General features: G+C 35.8%; 1 protein-coding gene and 1 long non-coding RNA gene across 2 annotated transcripts in view; both read left to right on the plus strand.

Moving 5' to 3' along the window:
- LOC128384081 (uncharacterized) overlaps window positions 1-16,808 on the plus strand; it is an 84,411-nt gene that overhangs the window by 56,807 nt on the left and 10,796 nt on the right. Inside the window, exon 4 of the mRNA XM_053343660.1 lies at window positions 2,624-2,758. Within this exon, the coding sequence (XP_053199635.1) occupies window positions 2,624-2,758 (135 nt within the window). The remainder of the gene's footprint in view (window positions 1-2,623; window positions 2,759-16,808) is intronic.
- On the plus strand, window positions 10,271-15,170 carry LOC128384193 (uncharacterized). The gene is made up of 4 exons (XR_008324067.1): window positions 10,271-10,998; window positions 11,821-12,061; window positions 13,007-13,117; window positions 14,826-15,170. It is a non-coding gene; the product is annotated as an uncharacterized LOC128384193 (long non-coding RNA).

Below are 16,808 nucleotides of genomic sequence, written 5' to 3' on the forward strand. Positions count from 1 at the left end.
AATCAAATAACTGCATTCATCTCTCTTTTTTAACTTCTGCTTACCTCACTGATTTATTACTGAGAACAAAACTAAAACATGACTGACCATGAGAGGAAATCTGAGACATTCAGACTGGATTCAGGTGCTGATGATTTATTATTATGTGTGTGTGTGTGTGTGTGTGTGTGTGCGTGCGTGCCTGCGCGCGTGCCTGCGTGCGTGCCTGCGTGCGTGCGTGCCTGTGTGTGTGTGTGTGTGTGTGTGTGTGAAAGATCAGTATAGAATGAACTCAAACCATGTTCTTTCAGCTAATGTTAGTTCACATATGAGGTAACATGTTCATTTGTTTCTAGCCATATAAGTATTTTCCTCCCCCAAAGTGTTTTCTTATGTTTAGCTGTTTGTTGACACTGAGCAGCACTGAACAGACTTTATGTCTCAGTGTTATTACAGGAAAAATATTCTCAATTGTATTTAAATCCAAAATCCACAGAAATCTGAGCATACAGTAATCTTGATATTCATACCAGGTCATAATGTGTACTTAAAACATGATTCTTAACTTCATCTGAGAGAAGGAGAAGAAGGCAGGATAAGCAGAAAGAGGTCCAGGACATGATCAGCAATGTTATTAGTTTTACTTTAATTATTATGAACATATTAAGCTGTCATTTATACTTTTTATACCTTTAACATATGGATTTGTTTTCTACCATCTAGTTGTTTGTTCGATCTTCAAAGATTTGCTTCCTGTTTCTGTTGTTCACGTTTATTATCTATTTATTTTTAAAGCTGCTACATGTAAAATAATTATAAAAAAACAAACATTTTAACACATCTAACATCCAAAAGTAGATATCTTCTGTGTTCTCACATATTGAACATGTTTATGTTCTCTGTTTGGTCCAGATTATACTTAGTGGAGTCCAAGTCAAGACTGAGACCAAAACCCAAACATGTACTTGTTCTTCAATTCAAATGCTGAATGAATCAGACCTTTAAGTAGCCTTGAGTTTCTATCTTAGCTGTGATTGTGTTGTATAATAAACCATGTCTTAAAAAACAGCAAGTCTCTCATCTAGTCTTTCTCCATGTCTCTCTTCATTCACAGTGGGAGAGAAAACAAACCCATGCTGACGGACTGCTGGCGAAGGAGAAACAGAACAGAGAGAAAGCTGAGAGAGAAGTGAAGGACCTGAAGAATCAGCTGGAGTCTAAGCAAGAACAGGTTAATGTGATCATAATGAAGTGTCTGAATGAAGATGGCTGACGTTAATGAATTACAGATATTAGTGATACACACACACAAGCAGTCACAGTGTGTCAGTGTGATACATGATGGTAGTTTAATTGATCACTGCTGTGATGTTGATTCTGTTCACCTGAATGACAAACTGCTGAGTCAGCAGAAACCAGAGTTTGATATGTGAGTGCTGCAGCTTCCTCTGCTTCATATGTGTTGAAATACAAACAATGAAACAACCAGCAACATTATGTATTCATAACCAGAGTATGAAGAAGACTCTGATTGGCCTTATTTTATAATCTAGCTTTAGCGTTATTTGCCAGTAAGTTTTGAGATTAGAAGCTTCTACTGAAAGATCAGACTTTATGTCACAATGTGAAATGTGTTCATTTAATGTTTCTGTTCTTGGTCTCGCCCTCTCGTGTCTTTCTGTGACTTTGTAAGCAAATGTGCCACATCTGTTATTCAACACGTCTTAAAAGGAACATGTGTTTTGTGAACACTCTTGTCAGTTTGGTTACTGAACACCTTCATAGAAAAAGACCAAATAAACTACATTTATTCTATATACAGTCAGGTCAAAGACTACAGAATACTTAATTAGTTCTTAATGAATAATCTGTGTGTGTGTGTGTGTGTGTGTGTGTGTGTGTGTGTGTGTGTGTGTGTGTGTGTGTGTGTGTGTGTGTGTGTTGTCTCCCACAGACACAAGGGAGAAGTAAACAAAAAGACACCAACCTGGCTGGCAAAAACTCAACTGGACTACGAGTTAATGTGGAGATTGACCCAGATGGAAAACATCTCCGTCTCATCAACGAGTCTAAAGAGGTGATGGTGTTTGTGTGGATGAACTGTGTATAAACATGAGAACATGTACTGTTAGGTTTAGTAGCTCTACATTGATGAAGTGTATCCAGGATTATTTTAAATGGACCATTAAAGCCAAGCTAACGACCCTCTACAGTATTTACCTCAGAATCTACTTTCTCTTGTTTTCATGTCAACACTTTAAATGTCACACACTCATGGATTTAACACTGTAACATTAACTTGTTTGTTTTTCCTTCATCCTCCTTCTTGTGTCCAATTTCTCTCCTGCAGGACCTGAAACTGGAAGACTGGAAGTTACGAGTGAAGGTTAACAACCAAAACCCCATCATGTTCACATTTGAGAAGTCATTTATACTCAGAGCTGAGGAGAGAGTCACTGTAAGTCTTAGATCTTTCTTTCTTTCTTTCTTTCTTTCTTTCTTTCTTTCTTTCTTTCTTTCTCATTTATTCAGCTCTGTAACTTAACATGCAAAACATTTTTAACTGAAACAGTTATTATTATAATTATCATCATTTTATATATTTTATAATTTTGTTATAATCTGTGAACTTTGTATTTTACAGATATGGGTCCCAGATTTTGGTATCCATTCTCCTCCCTCTGACCTGATATGGATGGACCTGAAGCGTTGGACCAAAGGAGACAAACTCCTCGTTGAGCTCATCAACTGTGATGAAGAGATTGTGAAAACCACTGAAGTATAATAATCAGACCAGCTGACACACAGTGTTTTAGTTTATCTTACAGTCACTTTTTTTGCCCCTTTTAAACTGTTTAGCAACTTTTATCACCAACCGTGAGAAGCCCAAATACTGAATATGAACAGTAACTTGAAAACACCAAAATGATACATCAGGAAAACCAAAACAGATTTGAATCTTATGGGGAAAACACATTTGGTGACCAGTGAAGACAAGATCACACTTTTTTGATCTAGAATGAGAACAGTTTTATGTATAAAACACAAAGTTGTTGTTTTTTTCTTGTGGTATAATCAACAATTAGAAACACATCTGATCAAAATATCTTCCATAGTGCAGTGTGATATTCTGGTTTGCATTTAACAACAACAAAAAATATATATATATATATATTCTAACTAATTTACTGTATACATAGATATCTTACTTAGTAATAACTCTTCATTGATGGGGCAACATCACATCCTGAGATCTGAAGGGTGAACAGAATAAAACCTGTGAGAAGAATCAATGTGAGAGTTTATATCTGTTAAAGTGAAGAGCTTCTTATATTGTTCATAATGAAATATATATATTATATTATTAATATATATTAAGATTCTTTCAGCCCTTTTTTATTATCTGTGATAATGAAATGAAAATAGATTATTGTGGTGACAACATGATAAAGACTAAAACGTGTATCAATTGTATCTTTTCATCGACGTTGTAAGCAAACGTGCCACATCTAAATTTCAACACACCTTAAGAGAAACGTGTAAATAGTCTCTCTAGTTTACACTCAACTCATTTATATTTTCAAAACTAAAAAGATGACCAAATAAATCACATTTATTCCCCATGTTGTCATTAAAAACAGAGACAGACATTTCAAAGAGTACACAATGCTTAGTTACTTAGTCCTGAATTAATAATCTGTGTGTGTGTGTGTGTGTGTGTGTGTTGTCTCTCACAGACACAAGGGGCAAGCAAACATAACAACACCAACCCAGCTTGCAAAGTCTTTGTGGAGATCAGCCCAAATGGAAAACAAATCCATCTCACCAACGGGTCTAAAGAGGTGATGGTGTTTGTGTGGATGAACTGTGTATAAACATGAGAACATGTACTGTTAGGTTTAGTAGCTCTACATTGATGAAGTGTATCCAGGATTATTTTAAATGGACCATTAAAGCCAAGCTAACGACCCTCTACAGTATTTACCTCAGAATCTACTTTCTCTTGTTTTCATGTCAACACTTTAAATGTCACACACTCATGGATTTAACACTGTAACATTAACTTGTTTGTTTTTCCTTCATCCTCCTTCTTGTGTCCAATTTCTCTCCTGCAGGACCTGAAACTGGAAGACTGGAAGTTACGAGTGAAGCTCAACGACGAAGACCCCATCATGTTCACATTTGAGAAGTCATTTATACTCAAAGCTGAGGAGAGAGCCATTGTAAGTCTTTGATTTCTCAATTTCATAATGTCGCTTTTTCTTTTCTTTTCTTTCTTTATTTCTTTTTTATCTATTTATCTTCGTAACTTTACATGCCAAACATTTTTAACTGAAATGATGATGATTATTGTTGTTAACTTTGTTTGTTTGTTTACACTTTGGATTTTACAGATCTCAGGTTCAGGTATCAATAATCCGCCGTATAACCTGATATGGAAAGAACTGAAATGTTGGGACAAAGGAGACAAACTCCTCGTTGAGCTCATCAACTGTGATAAAGAGATGGTAACAACCACTGAAGTATAATAATCAGCCCAGCTGACCACACAGTGTTTTAGTTTATCTTAGACTAAATTTTATCTACCATATTTTCCCTACTCACCAACTTTTATCACCAACTGTGAGATGTCCATGAGAGAATAATTTCTATTTATAATGCTAGAAACAGATTCTGGTGACCAGTAAAACACTTTTTGACCTGGACCTGAATATGAAATACAACTTTTTTTTTACATGTGGTTTAATCAACAATTCAAAAAACATTTTGTTAAAACATATGTTGAAAAGTGCAGTGTGGTATTCCAGTTTGCATTTTACATTATTTTCTTTCTTCTTTTTTTAAATTTACTATATATGTGTATATCTTTGTTCACTGATGAGGCAACATTTCATCCTGAGATCTGAAGGATGAACAGAGTAAAACCTGTGAGAAGAATCAGTGAGAGAGTTTATATCTGCTACAGTGAAGAGCTTCTTATTCTATAGTTTGTGTTTTTCACAATTAAATATATGTTGTTTAAGATTATCTCAGTACTTTTTAAATATCTGTGATAATTAAATATATATCTTAAATGCCAGTGTCAATGTTTTAAAACCCTGTATGGTGGTAAAAAAAAATATGACACACATCAGTGATACATGTTTTTCCTTTTAAAGATTTAAGATTTTAGCCTTTTTTGTCTTTTATTTGATAATGGGTGGTAACCAAGGATGCTGCTATTATGTGACATGAACCTTAACCATTCAGCCATCAAGGTGTTCCTTCATCCTATTGTTCATGTAACAAGATATTTTAACTTTAATACACTGACAAAGCAGCAGGGCTCGACTTTTTTGTTCTTTTTTTTATCAAATAGATTCTGTATAAGTACTATGATGTGGATGTAGATTGTTTACAGTATCTGCTTTTGAGGAAAAACAGGATAAAAAGGCTAATTTTTCATTTGACTTGTGACATACAGCTTCACAAAATAAAAATAAAAGTTTACAGAGTTATATTTGTACTTTGACATTTTGCTTATTTAGTTGTGCTGGTATTGTTTTTAACTGAAACTAACATATTTTTAGTAGATGTATGCTTTCTATTCAAATATAAGTAGTGGCAGTATTGTATTTAAATGCTTAAATGTTGTTGTTTTTTAAATACATGCATATTTTGAAAATAAATAGTCAAGAGAAATTAATCTCAGGATTGGAGATTCTATATGAGGGTCACTTTTATAAAACAATCTTACCATGTTTTATTTCATCCCGTGTTGCTACTCTTCTCTAAAACAGTTATATAATTTAATGATTTTCATTTAACACAGGGCTTCTATTGTCCAAATGTTATTTGATGACAATCTGATCTGGAATCAACAAACTCAACAGTTTTTAATCCAAAGTTTCAGTCGAGTCATCATGATGACTTAAATGCAGTAATAGTATACATCTTTATTATTTAAGCTTTCAGCTGTCTATTAGAGTGAAGTTGTGTTGTTATTTCTGCAGAGCCTTCCGAGGGTCTTTCTATATCACAAGTATATCTTCTGTGGTTTGTATCAAAACAAAACACACAACAACATGCTGAGATATAGAGATATAGAATAGAGAGATTAAATCAGTGCTTGACAGAAGGCATAAGTTTCGTAAGTGAACAACAAGGACACACAGGATGCAAAGCCTATTCCAACCTGGTGGTCCTGTTTGATTTCATTAGCAACCAGCTACAGTACTCCGGACAGCTTCACGGATACAGGTGGATGTACACTAAATGCAGATAATATGGACTGCGTGTGAGGAAAGAATATGTGTGCCTGGTGTTGACGGAGCTGGATCCCAGAGATCTCAGATGGAGGAATTACTTCAAGTTTTGTTGCATGGGACTCATCCAGGTGAGTTGATGAATTATGATTTTTGGTGTAGGGAGGAGAGAAAATGGGAAGGGAAGGGGAGATTTATCTATAACCTGCCACTAGCAACATTGTTTCTATAGGGGGCAGCATAGAGCTGATAACTATAAATGTGGTTGTTGGGATTTGGATATTTATCTATTTGAGTGACTTTGAAGTATCTCTGCTTATCCACAAACCTGTGTATATTTCACCACAGATCTTCTTAAACAGTATGAAGCTTCTGGGGCTCTCTGGTTGTCTGGTTCTGGGCATGTTGTGGTTCCTAAAGTTACACATGGTGTTTTAGCTGCTACGCTCCACAGGTTTAAAACATCTGGAATAAATGTTTTCAAACTAGAGACAAATATGACTAATAGACTCTACATCGATCTGTGTAGTTAAAGTTTAAAACTTCCATGAATTTCACTTGCCTCTTTTGTTGCTTTTGGTCTTGTAGCTCATTTGACACAAGAATAATCTACTTGTCTTGCTTACCCTAAAAATGTGTTTTAATATGATATATGATGTGATCCCTAATATTATTTGATATTATTTTCAACTTTTTAATTTGTTGTAATCTTACTGTATTTAAACTCATTGTGTCTGTTTTAGGTAAAATGACTGGAATGGAAATCATCTGCTCACCACATTAAGTTCCTATAAACCGGCAGAGCAGGTAGATTGAATTGGTTTCATTGTTCCACTACAGTATAAAAAGTCACAGATAAGCTTAGATGAGGACTTCTGACAGTGATGATTCATTTAGGTTTACAGCTCATAATAATCCAATATGAATCATCACATTTGCTGTCTTCAGAAATAAATTATACTGTCTTTTTTCCTTTTTAAAATATATTTCAATATCTTTGTTGTTCGGTATAAATTAATGCCTAACTGATTGTATATTAAAAGTTATTCTCTTTTGTTAGAAGTGGCTTAGTGCCTGCAGAGGGAGCTAGTGTCCCTGTGGAGCTGGATGCATCTGGTGCTTCTACCAGGGTTTGGGTTAGGAGGGCAGAGGAACAAGTATTACAGTAAGAAAATCAGCTCTCAAACAACTCTTCAGTGCCATATGTTTAGACACTTCTAATGTTGCAACTTGGCTTTTTCACCATGAATCACATCTCAATCTTTGCAAACATTGCATCGTTGTGTGACGTAAGATTAGACTTTTTAAAAGCAGGTTCAGATCAATCACCTTAAAGAAAATGATTTTTTTATTGCAGAACAAAGACAATATACAACTGTGACATTATGATGAGTACAAAAATGATTCTACATCTTAACAGTTTTTAGAATTTCATAAAACACTGTGTTCATAGGATTATTAAACTGTGAACTCAGTGTGTGATCGGAGCTGCTGCAGTTTTTCAGCAGGTGTATTCTTGTAGGCAGCTTTTTACCATGTGAACAGGAAGAGCAGAGAGGCCAGTGGTTTAACTGTTGCATGTAAGAAACTGAACGCTTTTTAAAAAATAAATACTGATGATGAGAACTAGAGGAAGGGCTAAAAGAAATAGTTCAAGATGACCCACATAACTCCATTTCAGAAATGACAAACAATGTCCAGATACATAACATATACTATGACTGATCTGAAAAATAAGAAGGTGCTACTAGCAAAACTCTCAAACTCCTTGAACACAGAATCCTGTAAAAAGCCACCTATAATTTGACTGCTAGTAGAAAGTAACCAGTACAGCAAAGGCATGGAGTGCTTATAGCAACAAAGCTATTAGTGCATACAATTGAAAACGTTCTTCTTAAATGATCAAATAACAAAATTATTATATCGGTGCAATTATTAAGTTATTAATTTTTTGCACAAATTACATAATGCAAAAAGTAATGCTTACAGATTCATTTATTTTTTTAAATTAAAACAATAACTAACAAAAGGGAAATGTGCAGCTCAATTGCTAGCCTCTATAATTTTGGCTGCACATATGTTCATTATCCGATTTTTTTCCCCCTGGTATAAAGCGGTACTTTCTCCAAGGTAGGCAGGTCTGGCTTTGTATCATGACACATGATCACTGTAGGGAAACTGAAATACATAATCATCTATGAGTGTACTGCTGGCTGATTTTATGAATGTTTAGCTACTCTTGAAAGGCAGCATATTGTATAAAATATTATAATTGGTACAGAAAAATACATTTAGATGCTAAAAACTGGTTCCTCTACATGAAAGCTGTGAAAAATCATCTGGTTTTGTGCACCAGAATGTGAATATTTTTATTGTAAACTTTTCAACTTCAAACAAATTGGAGATAAAGTCAGTACTCACACAGTCTGATGCAGAGAGCTGTGATCTCCATGCTGTCTTGCTGCGGACTGTGTGACCATCAGACTGAGGTGTATTGTTGGTGGGAAACCGTCTCTTCCTGTGTAGACTATTTTGGACAAGTTTGTTTAAGTAAATCTTATTCTGAGAGGCGGAGCGTTCAGGCCTGGCACATGGCCTTCTCTTTGTTTGGATGTGAGGCTCCTGACCTCACTTCCTGCCAATGACATCACTTGAGTCAATAAAAGTCTGCTGTGTCCCGTAAACAATGCTTTTTCATGAGTTATTCTGCCAGGAGAGACTTCTGTCCCTCCTCCGACAAAGCTAACTCAAAGGGCATGAACACATTTCCTTCCCCCCTTTTTTTTGTTTTGTCCAGGAGCCACTCTACCTTGTGGGACAAGGCGAGAGTTCATTTATCACCTGGAAGGTAACAGTATTTGGATCCCTAGCGGCTGACGAAGAGCTGCTATTTTTCCTGCAGAAGAGAGCACTGGATTAATCCTGTTCTGAGCCTGTGGATGATTGTCCCATGAAGAGTCCGTGGATGTGCCATTCCCACGAGATATTGTTGATTCTTCTGCCCATTGTCTAGTTTTTGGAGTAACTAATCCATGTTTGATTCTCTTGGTTCAATTACCTCGTTCATGTCTGCATGTTTACTTTTCTTTCTTGCAGTTAAAATTGTGCATTAAGTTACATCCATCAAGAATGAAACTGTTAAAATATGTTAGTAGTATCAAGAATGGTCCTCTCTAAATACGCTCTCTCTCTCTCTCTGCATAGATTGTATATACAAATTGGCTCCCCATAATTATTATATATCAATAAGGTAATAAGTAAATTATAGTAATCACAAGTTCATTACATTTTTAGGTAGTGGAAGAAAAAGGCAGAACATGAAAACTTCAAAGTGAATGTAAAGCATATTGTTCTATGATACATACAGGCACACACACACACGCACACACACACACACAGTCTAGTCATAGAGATGTAAAGCTGCTGTGGTTATTCTGCAGAGGGTTTGTCAGAGTTTAGCTCAGAGCGGATTGTGGACTTAACAGTTTGTTGATTGTGTGGTTTTGAAACACTACAGTTGTCCGTTTGACTTCTGAGAATCTCACAGCACAGAACACGTGCTTTTAGACACTTACAAAAAAAGGTACAAAATCAGTTCATCATGTGGATTTTATACATGTATAAAAATCAGACCAATTATAACACTACATTGATCAAAACAGATGCACAAATGAACAAGGCGGACATTGAGCATATAATTGATGGGATGTTGATATCTTTGTGACCAAACTAACTTTTAGTAGACTTGGGGCCTGATTTACTAAGATCCCAAATAAAGGGTACTAAATTGCGTGCACAGTGCAATAAGAAAAACTGCGTAAATGAAACCAGGTGCAACAGGGTGCAGACAGCAGTAAAAGTTTAAATGAGGGTTTTGCATGTCTTAATGGAGAGTTTGGACGAGCAGAAAGCCCACAAGCACAAAATGAAATGTGATCAGGTTCTAGTGGAAGAGGTTAAACAGAAGTCATCGGTGTGCAGTACACAGCCGGCTAATACCTGCCCTTCAAAGGGATTATTTATAGACGCAGTTTCCATCAGAAAAATTACCTTCGAGTTTGGTAAATTACAATGTGTGTGCGAAATAACATTCTTGCATTTTCTCCTCTCTGTATTTTGCACACTGAGGTTAAAAAAAAACCCACATTGCATATTCATTGTGGCAAACGTACTAAATGGACAGCACGTATTTCCTTGCACAGTTGAAAGATGCAAACCTCAGTGCGCTGCGTTAGTAGATCACTTGCACAATTGTGTGTGGGTGATGTACACACTTAAACCTTTAGTAAATCAGGCCCTTAGTCTTTGGACAGATGTTAAACAAGCAGGAAATGAAACTTGACACTGAATTTAAAGCATATTGTTCTATGATACATACAGCACAGTTAAATACACACAGATACAGATACACACAGAGTCTATTCATAGAGATGTAGAGCTGCTATATGACTGTCTATAAGCACAATGTGAAAATGCAGGTTTATAAAAATCTGATAAATTATAACACTACATTGATCAAAACAGATGCACAAATGAACTAGGTGGACATTGAGCGTTCAATTGATGGGATGTTTCATATCTTTGTGACTAACGTTTAGTACACTCAGTCTTCTCTGTCACTTACTCCATTATTCTCTTTAGTTTGGCAGTTACATTTACATGTGAGTGGACATGAGTTATTTTTTGTACCTCCCAGTTTCCCACAGTGAAGCAGTCCTACCAGCAGCAGCAGCAGAGCCACCATCACAACGGTCAACACTGTTCTCAGGACGAGGTAAATATGACAGCTGTGATCTGAGGACGGGTGAGTCTCCTTGTGAAGTTCTACAAACATGACAAAAAGTATTTGCATGAGCGAGTGGTACTTAAATATAATACTAATAATAATAATAATAATAATAATAAATCAAATCTACAGAGGTGTGTTTTGAGCAGTGATTTGAATGTGGGCAGGTCGGTACAGTCACGGATGTGATTGGTTAGCGAGAGCTAATCCTAACCCCAAGTCCGGTGCTTGGTACAGTGGGGTGGGGATAGGAGGTTTGTGTCGGCAGAGTGGAGGTTGCGGGAACGTTTGTGGCGATGGAGTAGGGCAGTGAGGTAGGAGGGACCCTGGCTATGGAAAGTTTTGTGGGTGAGGAGAAGGACTTTGAAGTGGATGCGTTGTGGTACAGGGAGCCAGTGGAGATTATGAAGGATGGGGGGGATGTGGTCATGAGAATAGGTATGGGTGAGCAGGCGGGCAACAGAGTTCTGTATGTGCTGGAGTTTATTGATGATTCTGATTGTTGATAAATTGTTTAATAATCTAAAAACAATTACAAGTAATGGTTCTTCAACCCAATGTATCTGCAGACCTTAAATGGGGTATGTAATGTGTTTTGTGATTTTCTGTTATTTTTATACTGCTATAATGTTTTTGGGACTTACAAGATAAAATAATTTGTTGTTAAAAGTTAATGAAGATGAAGCAACTTAACAAAATCAGACAAACTGAACAAACACTTTCATTAAGGCTGACATAAATTTGCAGGGTGTCACACAATACTATGATTTTAATTTGAGTTAAAGTCCTTCATTTTCTCACCTCTGACAGCCAGCCAGCTCTCTGGTGATCCTTCAGCTCCTGAGATGTTACACTTGTAGAGTCCTTCATCAGACTTGGAGACACTGTAGATGATCATCTCTCCCATAGAGCTGCTCCTGATGAAGAGTCCATCTTTATAGAAATCAGCAGGGAGGTTGGTAGAAGTAGTTTTGTTTCTACAGCGAAGAATCACAGGATTTCCCTCCATCACAGGAAGAGCAGGACTCTCCAGAATCACAGAACCAGCTGGGTAACAAATGTTTAATATTAATATATTGTTGAACATACATTTATGAGAAATATCTTGTCGTATTGTCAACATACCAGTGACTGTGATGTTGATGCTGTTGCTTCTCCTCCCCCCTGCAGCTTCACACCAATATTCACCACTGTCCTCTAGATAAACATTTTTAATGCTGCAGTATAAGCCCATATTAGTATCACAACTGGGTATTTTCCTTTTATGTACAATTTTCCATTCCATTGAACCATCAAACTCCCCACAATGAAAAGTTACAGACTCATATTCAAAGAATTGTAGTCTGTTTGGGTTGATACAGAGAGTTGCATCTGAAACAAAGAAGGCAGATAATTACTGAAGATGAACTACTGAAACATGAACATGAACTGCATACAATTGAATATATGCTTCTAAAATGATCAAACAACAAAATTATTATATGTGTACTTATTAAAGGATAAAGTGTATTGTTCAACAAAAAATGTATTGTTTAACATGTTATGTCATTTTCATGTGAATTAGGACCTAAGTGGTACTCACCATCTTGTTCAGCATATGAACACAGCAGGGTCAACATAGTAACCACTGATGAGAGAAAATAGAGGAAAGCTCAACATCAGATTATTTATAGCATCAATGTTTTCCTTTTTTTTTTGTTCCATTGTTTAAAACAATGACACGTGACACATGATCATTGTAAGGACACTATGAAATACCTATTAACACTGACATCTGTGAGTGTACTGCTGACTGATTCTGTGATCTACAATTGTCAGCTCAGCACCTGAAAGCTAAATTCAAGCAACAAATGCAACAGTTAGGTCTATAATTTCTTTTACGGTCAGTTTTTCTAAAAATTCTAATTAATTAATCATAAGTTTCTAACTGCAATATTTTTTTTCATCTCAAATTTCAAATAACGTATCCTTTTATCATTTTGTTAATTCATAATAGTCACAGGATATGGAAACAAACTGAGTACTCACACAGTCTGATGCAGAGAGCTGCGACCTCCATGTTGTCTTGCTGCGGACCGTGTGAACATCAGCCTGCGGTGTCTTGTAGGTAAGAGATAGTCTCTTCCTGTGTGGCCTGTTTCTGCAGTTGATGATGCAACACTCATTTTGAGACGTGGGTCTCATAAAATGGCTGTTATCCTTGCTGCAGTGCCTCTGTATGAATGTCTGTACCACATTTTTGACATTCCCTCCACTATTTGAATTTGTTTTTCATTGAAAAACAAAAATGTCAACCTCATGGTGGTGCTTAGTGCCCAAATGTCAGAGAATCACCAACATCAATAGAAAGTATAATTAAATATCTGTAAAAAAAATTTCATGATAATCCATAGTTTTCAAGATATTTCTATCTGAGCCACAAATATCAACCTCAACTTGGTGCCACATGATAAATCAAGGGATCACCAACATGTTAGATTCATCCTCTGGAGAACATGAATGTTTGAATGAACAATTTTCATGAATGAATGAACAATTTTCATGAATGAATGAACAATTCATAGTTATCAATTGTGTAGTTGTTGGGCTGAACAGTAGGGTTTAGTTTAGGAGGTTGGAGCTAGGGTTATTCCTGTAATAACTTACAACAACAAAAAGACATTGTGGCTAAGTTATTACCAAGCAAGAATCATTTAGTAAATCACCAGGAGAACTGCAGAATAATACCTGCTTTCAGCCTCATCCATCCAGGTATATAAGAACATATAGGTATTTATTGGTGTTTCACTGTACTTTTTATATCTGTTCAAAATTCAACTACTAAAATATGTCAACAATATCAAGACTTTCTCTTTCTTTCTTTCTTTCTTTCTTTCTTTCTTTCTTTCTTTCTTTCTTTCTTTCTTTCCTCCCTCCTTTCTTTTTATGGCCACCCCTGAACACTCTCTCTCTCTCCCTCTCTCTCTCTCTCTGCAAAGAATGTATATATGGTACAACACATAAGTCCTACTCTGCCACCTACAGTGCATCATTCACTATACATCAACATGTTTTCATGAATGTTATGTGAATGCAAATATTTCATTAAGGTAATTAGATATAAAAATGAGTATTATAAAACAATACGCCATGATCAAGAAATTAGTGTTTGTTATAGTAAAAGTGTTTTTCATGCAGTACAACTGTGTAGAAGCAAATAATAACTGTATATAAATGCTGTATCAGCTCAATTATAACATTACATTGATTATAAAACGTACACAGATAAACAAGGTGGACATGGAGCACCCTTCTTGTGAACAGAGTCAGTGTTATCTGACCAGTCCAAATTACTGTTGAAGTGGACACCCAGGTTCTTGTATGTCCTCACTCTCTCAATGTCAAGTCCCTGGATGTTAACCGGTGCAAATTTGGAGGGTTTTTGGTGGAAGTCAACCACCATCTCCCTTGTCTTGCTGGCGTTTACTTGTAGGTGGTTCTGCTCACACCAGTCGACAAAGTCCTTGATGACCTTCCTGTACTCACAGTTGTTTCACTCTGACACACATCCCACTATGGCAGCGTCATCAGAGAACTTCTGGAGGTGACAACTGTCCGTGGAGTATCCAAAGTCGGCTGAAGAGGGAAAGTGTCATTGTCATTTTCCATATTTAATTTAGATTTTCAGCAGACAGAACCACACAATGAATAAAACAAGTTGAAACCTACAAATGAATATGAAAAACTTCATTAAATTAGGGGAAATACAGTAAAATTGCCTGGGTGACAGATCTTCATACACAGCAGTTTGGTATCACCATTCTTCTGTCTCTAAGTGCTTCATGTTGGAGGGAAACACCAGGCTGGCTGATCCTGGACAGGGTGAGTTGTGGCTGTAGGGTCTCCAGGTGATGCTTGGGTCCCTCATCAGACACTGTGTAGCAGCTGATGAGACTGCTCAAGATCCAGGTCCTTTGAATCAAGGATCCCTAGTTAGCTTAAAATACCAATATGTACATTGAAACACTTTTTGGTAAATGTTATTTGTTTAAATTTATGTTTATTGTTTAGACAGAAAAAAGTTCCCTCATTCAATTTCAATTCATAAAAAAATAAAGATAATCTGGAGCTACAATCAGACTCTGAGCGGCACTGTCCTGGAGTAAAAGTATAAAATCATTAAGTACAAATACCTAAAAATTAAGTATAACACTAGAATAAATGTACTTTAGTTATATTTCACAACTCTGAAAGAGAAAGATGGGCAATGTATAAAGAAAAATGTAGTTCTGGAAGGAAAAGCTGACTAATACTAAGAAACATTTCTGTTGTTCCTGATGGCCTTGATTGCAGCTGTTAACTTTAGTGATAAGTTACCTGGCGACTAGCTCAAAGTTCAGTTGCTCACAGCAACATAGTAAAACTGTGATTGTGGTAAATAAATAAGTACATATAAATCTAAAATGTAATTTTCTTTTAACCTTTTATTGTAATAAAAGTTTGGAAAACGGCTTCTAATCCTTATGCTAGTTAAAAGCTGCCAAATGCTTTCTCAGTTTAATGGTGACTTTGTTGGATACACATAGCAGCTGATAAACCAGTATGAGTTAACGTAAGGAACCTATCAATGATTTACATACTTTAATTGCAGTCTAATAAAATGGCAGACACAGCGCGCAGCAGGTACGTCGTCTTCTGGCTTTAATTTTGCACATTCTATATGCTTCGTCTAAGTAACAGTTTTTGAAACACAATATCATCTTTTATATTAAAAGTGGGTCTGTATTTACACAGGTATAGGTTATACCAGGTTTTTAAGTCAATTTGAAAGACTTTGTGCCAGTGGGAAAGTTATGACAACATGTGATACTTCTCCAATATGGCAGTATATATTGTAGTATAAGCATTCTTGAGACTGCAGTGTTACTTTAAGTGGAAGACTGCTTATTTGCTATCACACAGTTAAGTTAGATATTTTCTTATCATACTATATTAACTATTACAGACATGTACTGAGAGAAGTTCCTAACGAAATCAAATATTTAACAAATCTGGAAAAATCTATTAAAGCTTTTTTCAAGGCACAAATGAATAGTATTTGTCAAATTGATAACAAAAGTTAAATTATAGGCTCATACCATTTTAATTGCTGTTGGACTGTCTGTGTTGGCAAAAATGAAAGTATAACTCCATTACACAGATATGTCATTATATAATGAAAAATAAAGGATACTGCCATTGTAACGGTGTTCTTTGGGATACAGCTTTGTTTAACTTTACTGTCAATAGTAACTAATATTAATATTAATTACATCTAATATACTTTATCAAACTTGTCACTGAAACATTAAGGATTGTCTTTTAATTGCTGTAACCATTTGTAAAAGTAAAATAAGTCCACATTTACATGCTTAATTCATATAAATGATACATTTCTGTCAGCCAAATCACATAAGTCACATGTCTATTTTCAAAACTGCAGGATGCTTCATCTGATGGATGGACCGTCTCCTCTCAAAACCATAGGTGTTCTGATTTTCCATCTTCTCCTAACACACTCCTGTAGAGGTAACTCACACACAATTATATAAAGTCACAATTAATTATTTTTATTTTAATTAATTAAAAATCAAACCATATTCAAAATTGCTAATATTCATTTGCTATAGTGAACACTTTTATAATATACATGGAGGTTGATCGCAGTGATGAACCAACTAAGAATTATTCCTGAATGCAGTCACATGACATTTTCTGTTCATGGGAAATGTTTATTCTTGTGTGTTTCATCAAAATTTTTAGTAAATAAACACACTACC

The sequence above is a fragment of the Scomber japonicus genome, chromosome 22 (assembly GCF_027409825.1).
Source record: "Scomber japonicus isolate fScoJap1 chromosome 22, fScoJap1.pri, whole genome shotgun sequence".
NCBI lineage: Eukaryota > Metazoa > Chordata > Actinopteri > Scombriformes > Scombridae > Scomber > Scomber japonicus.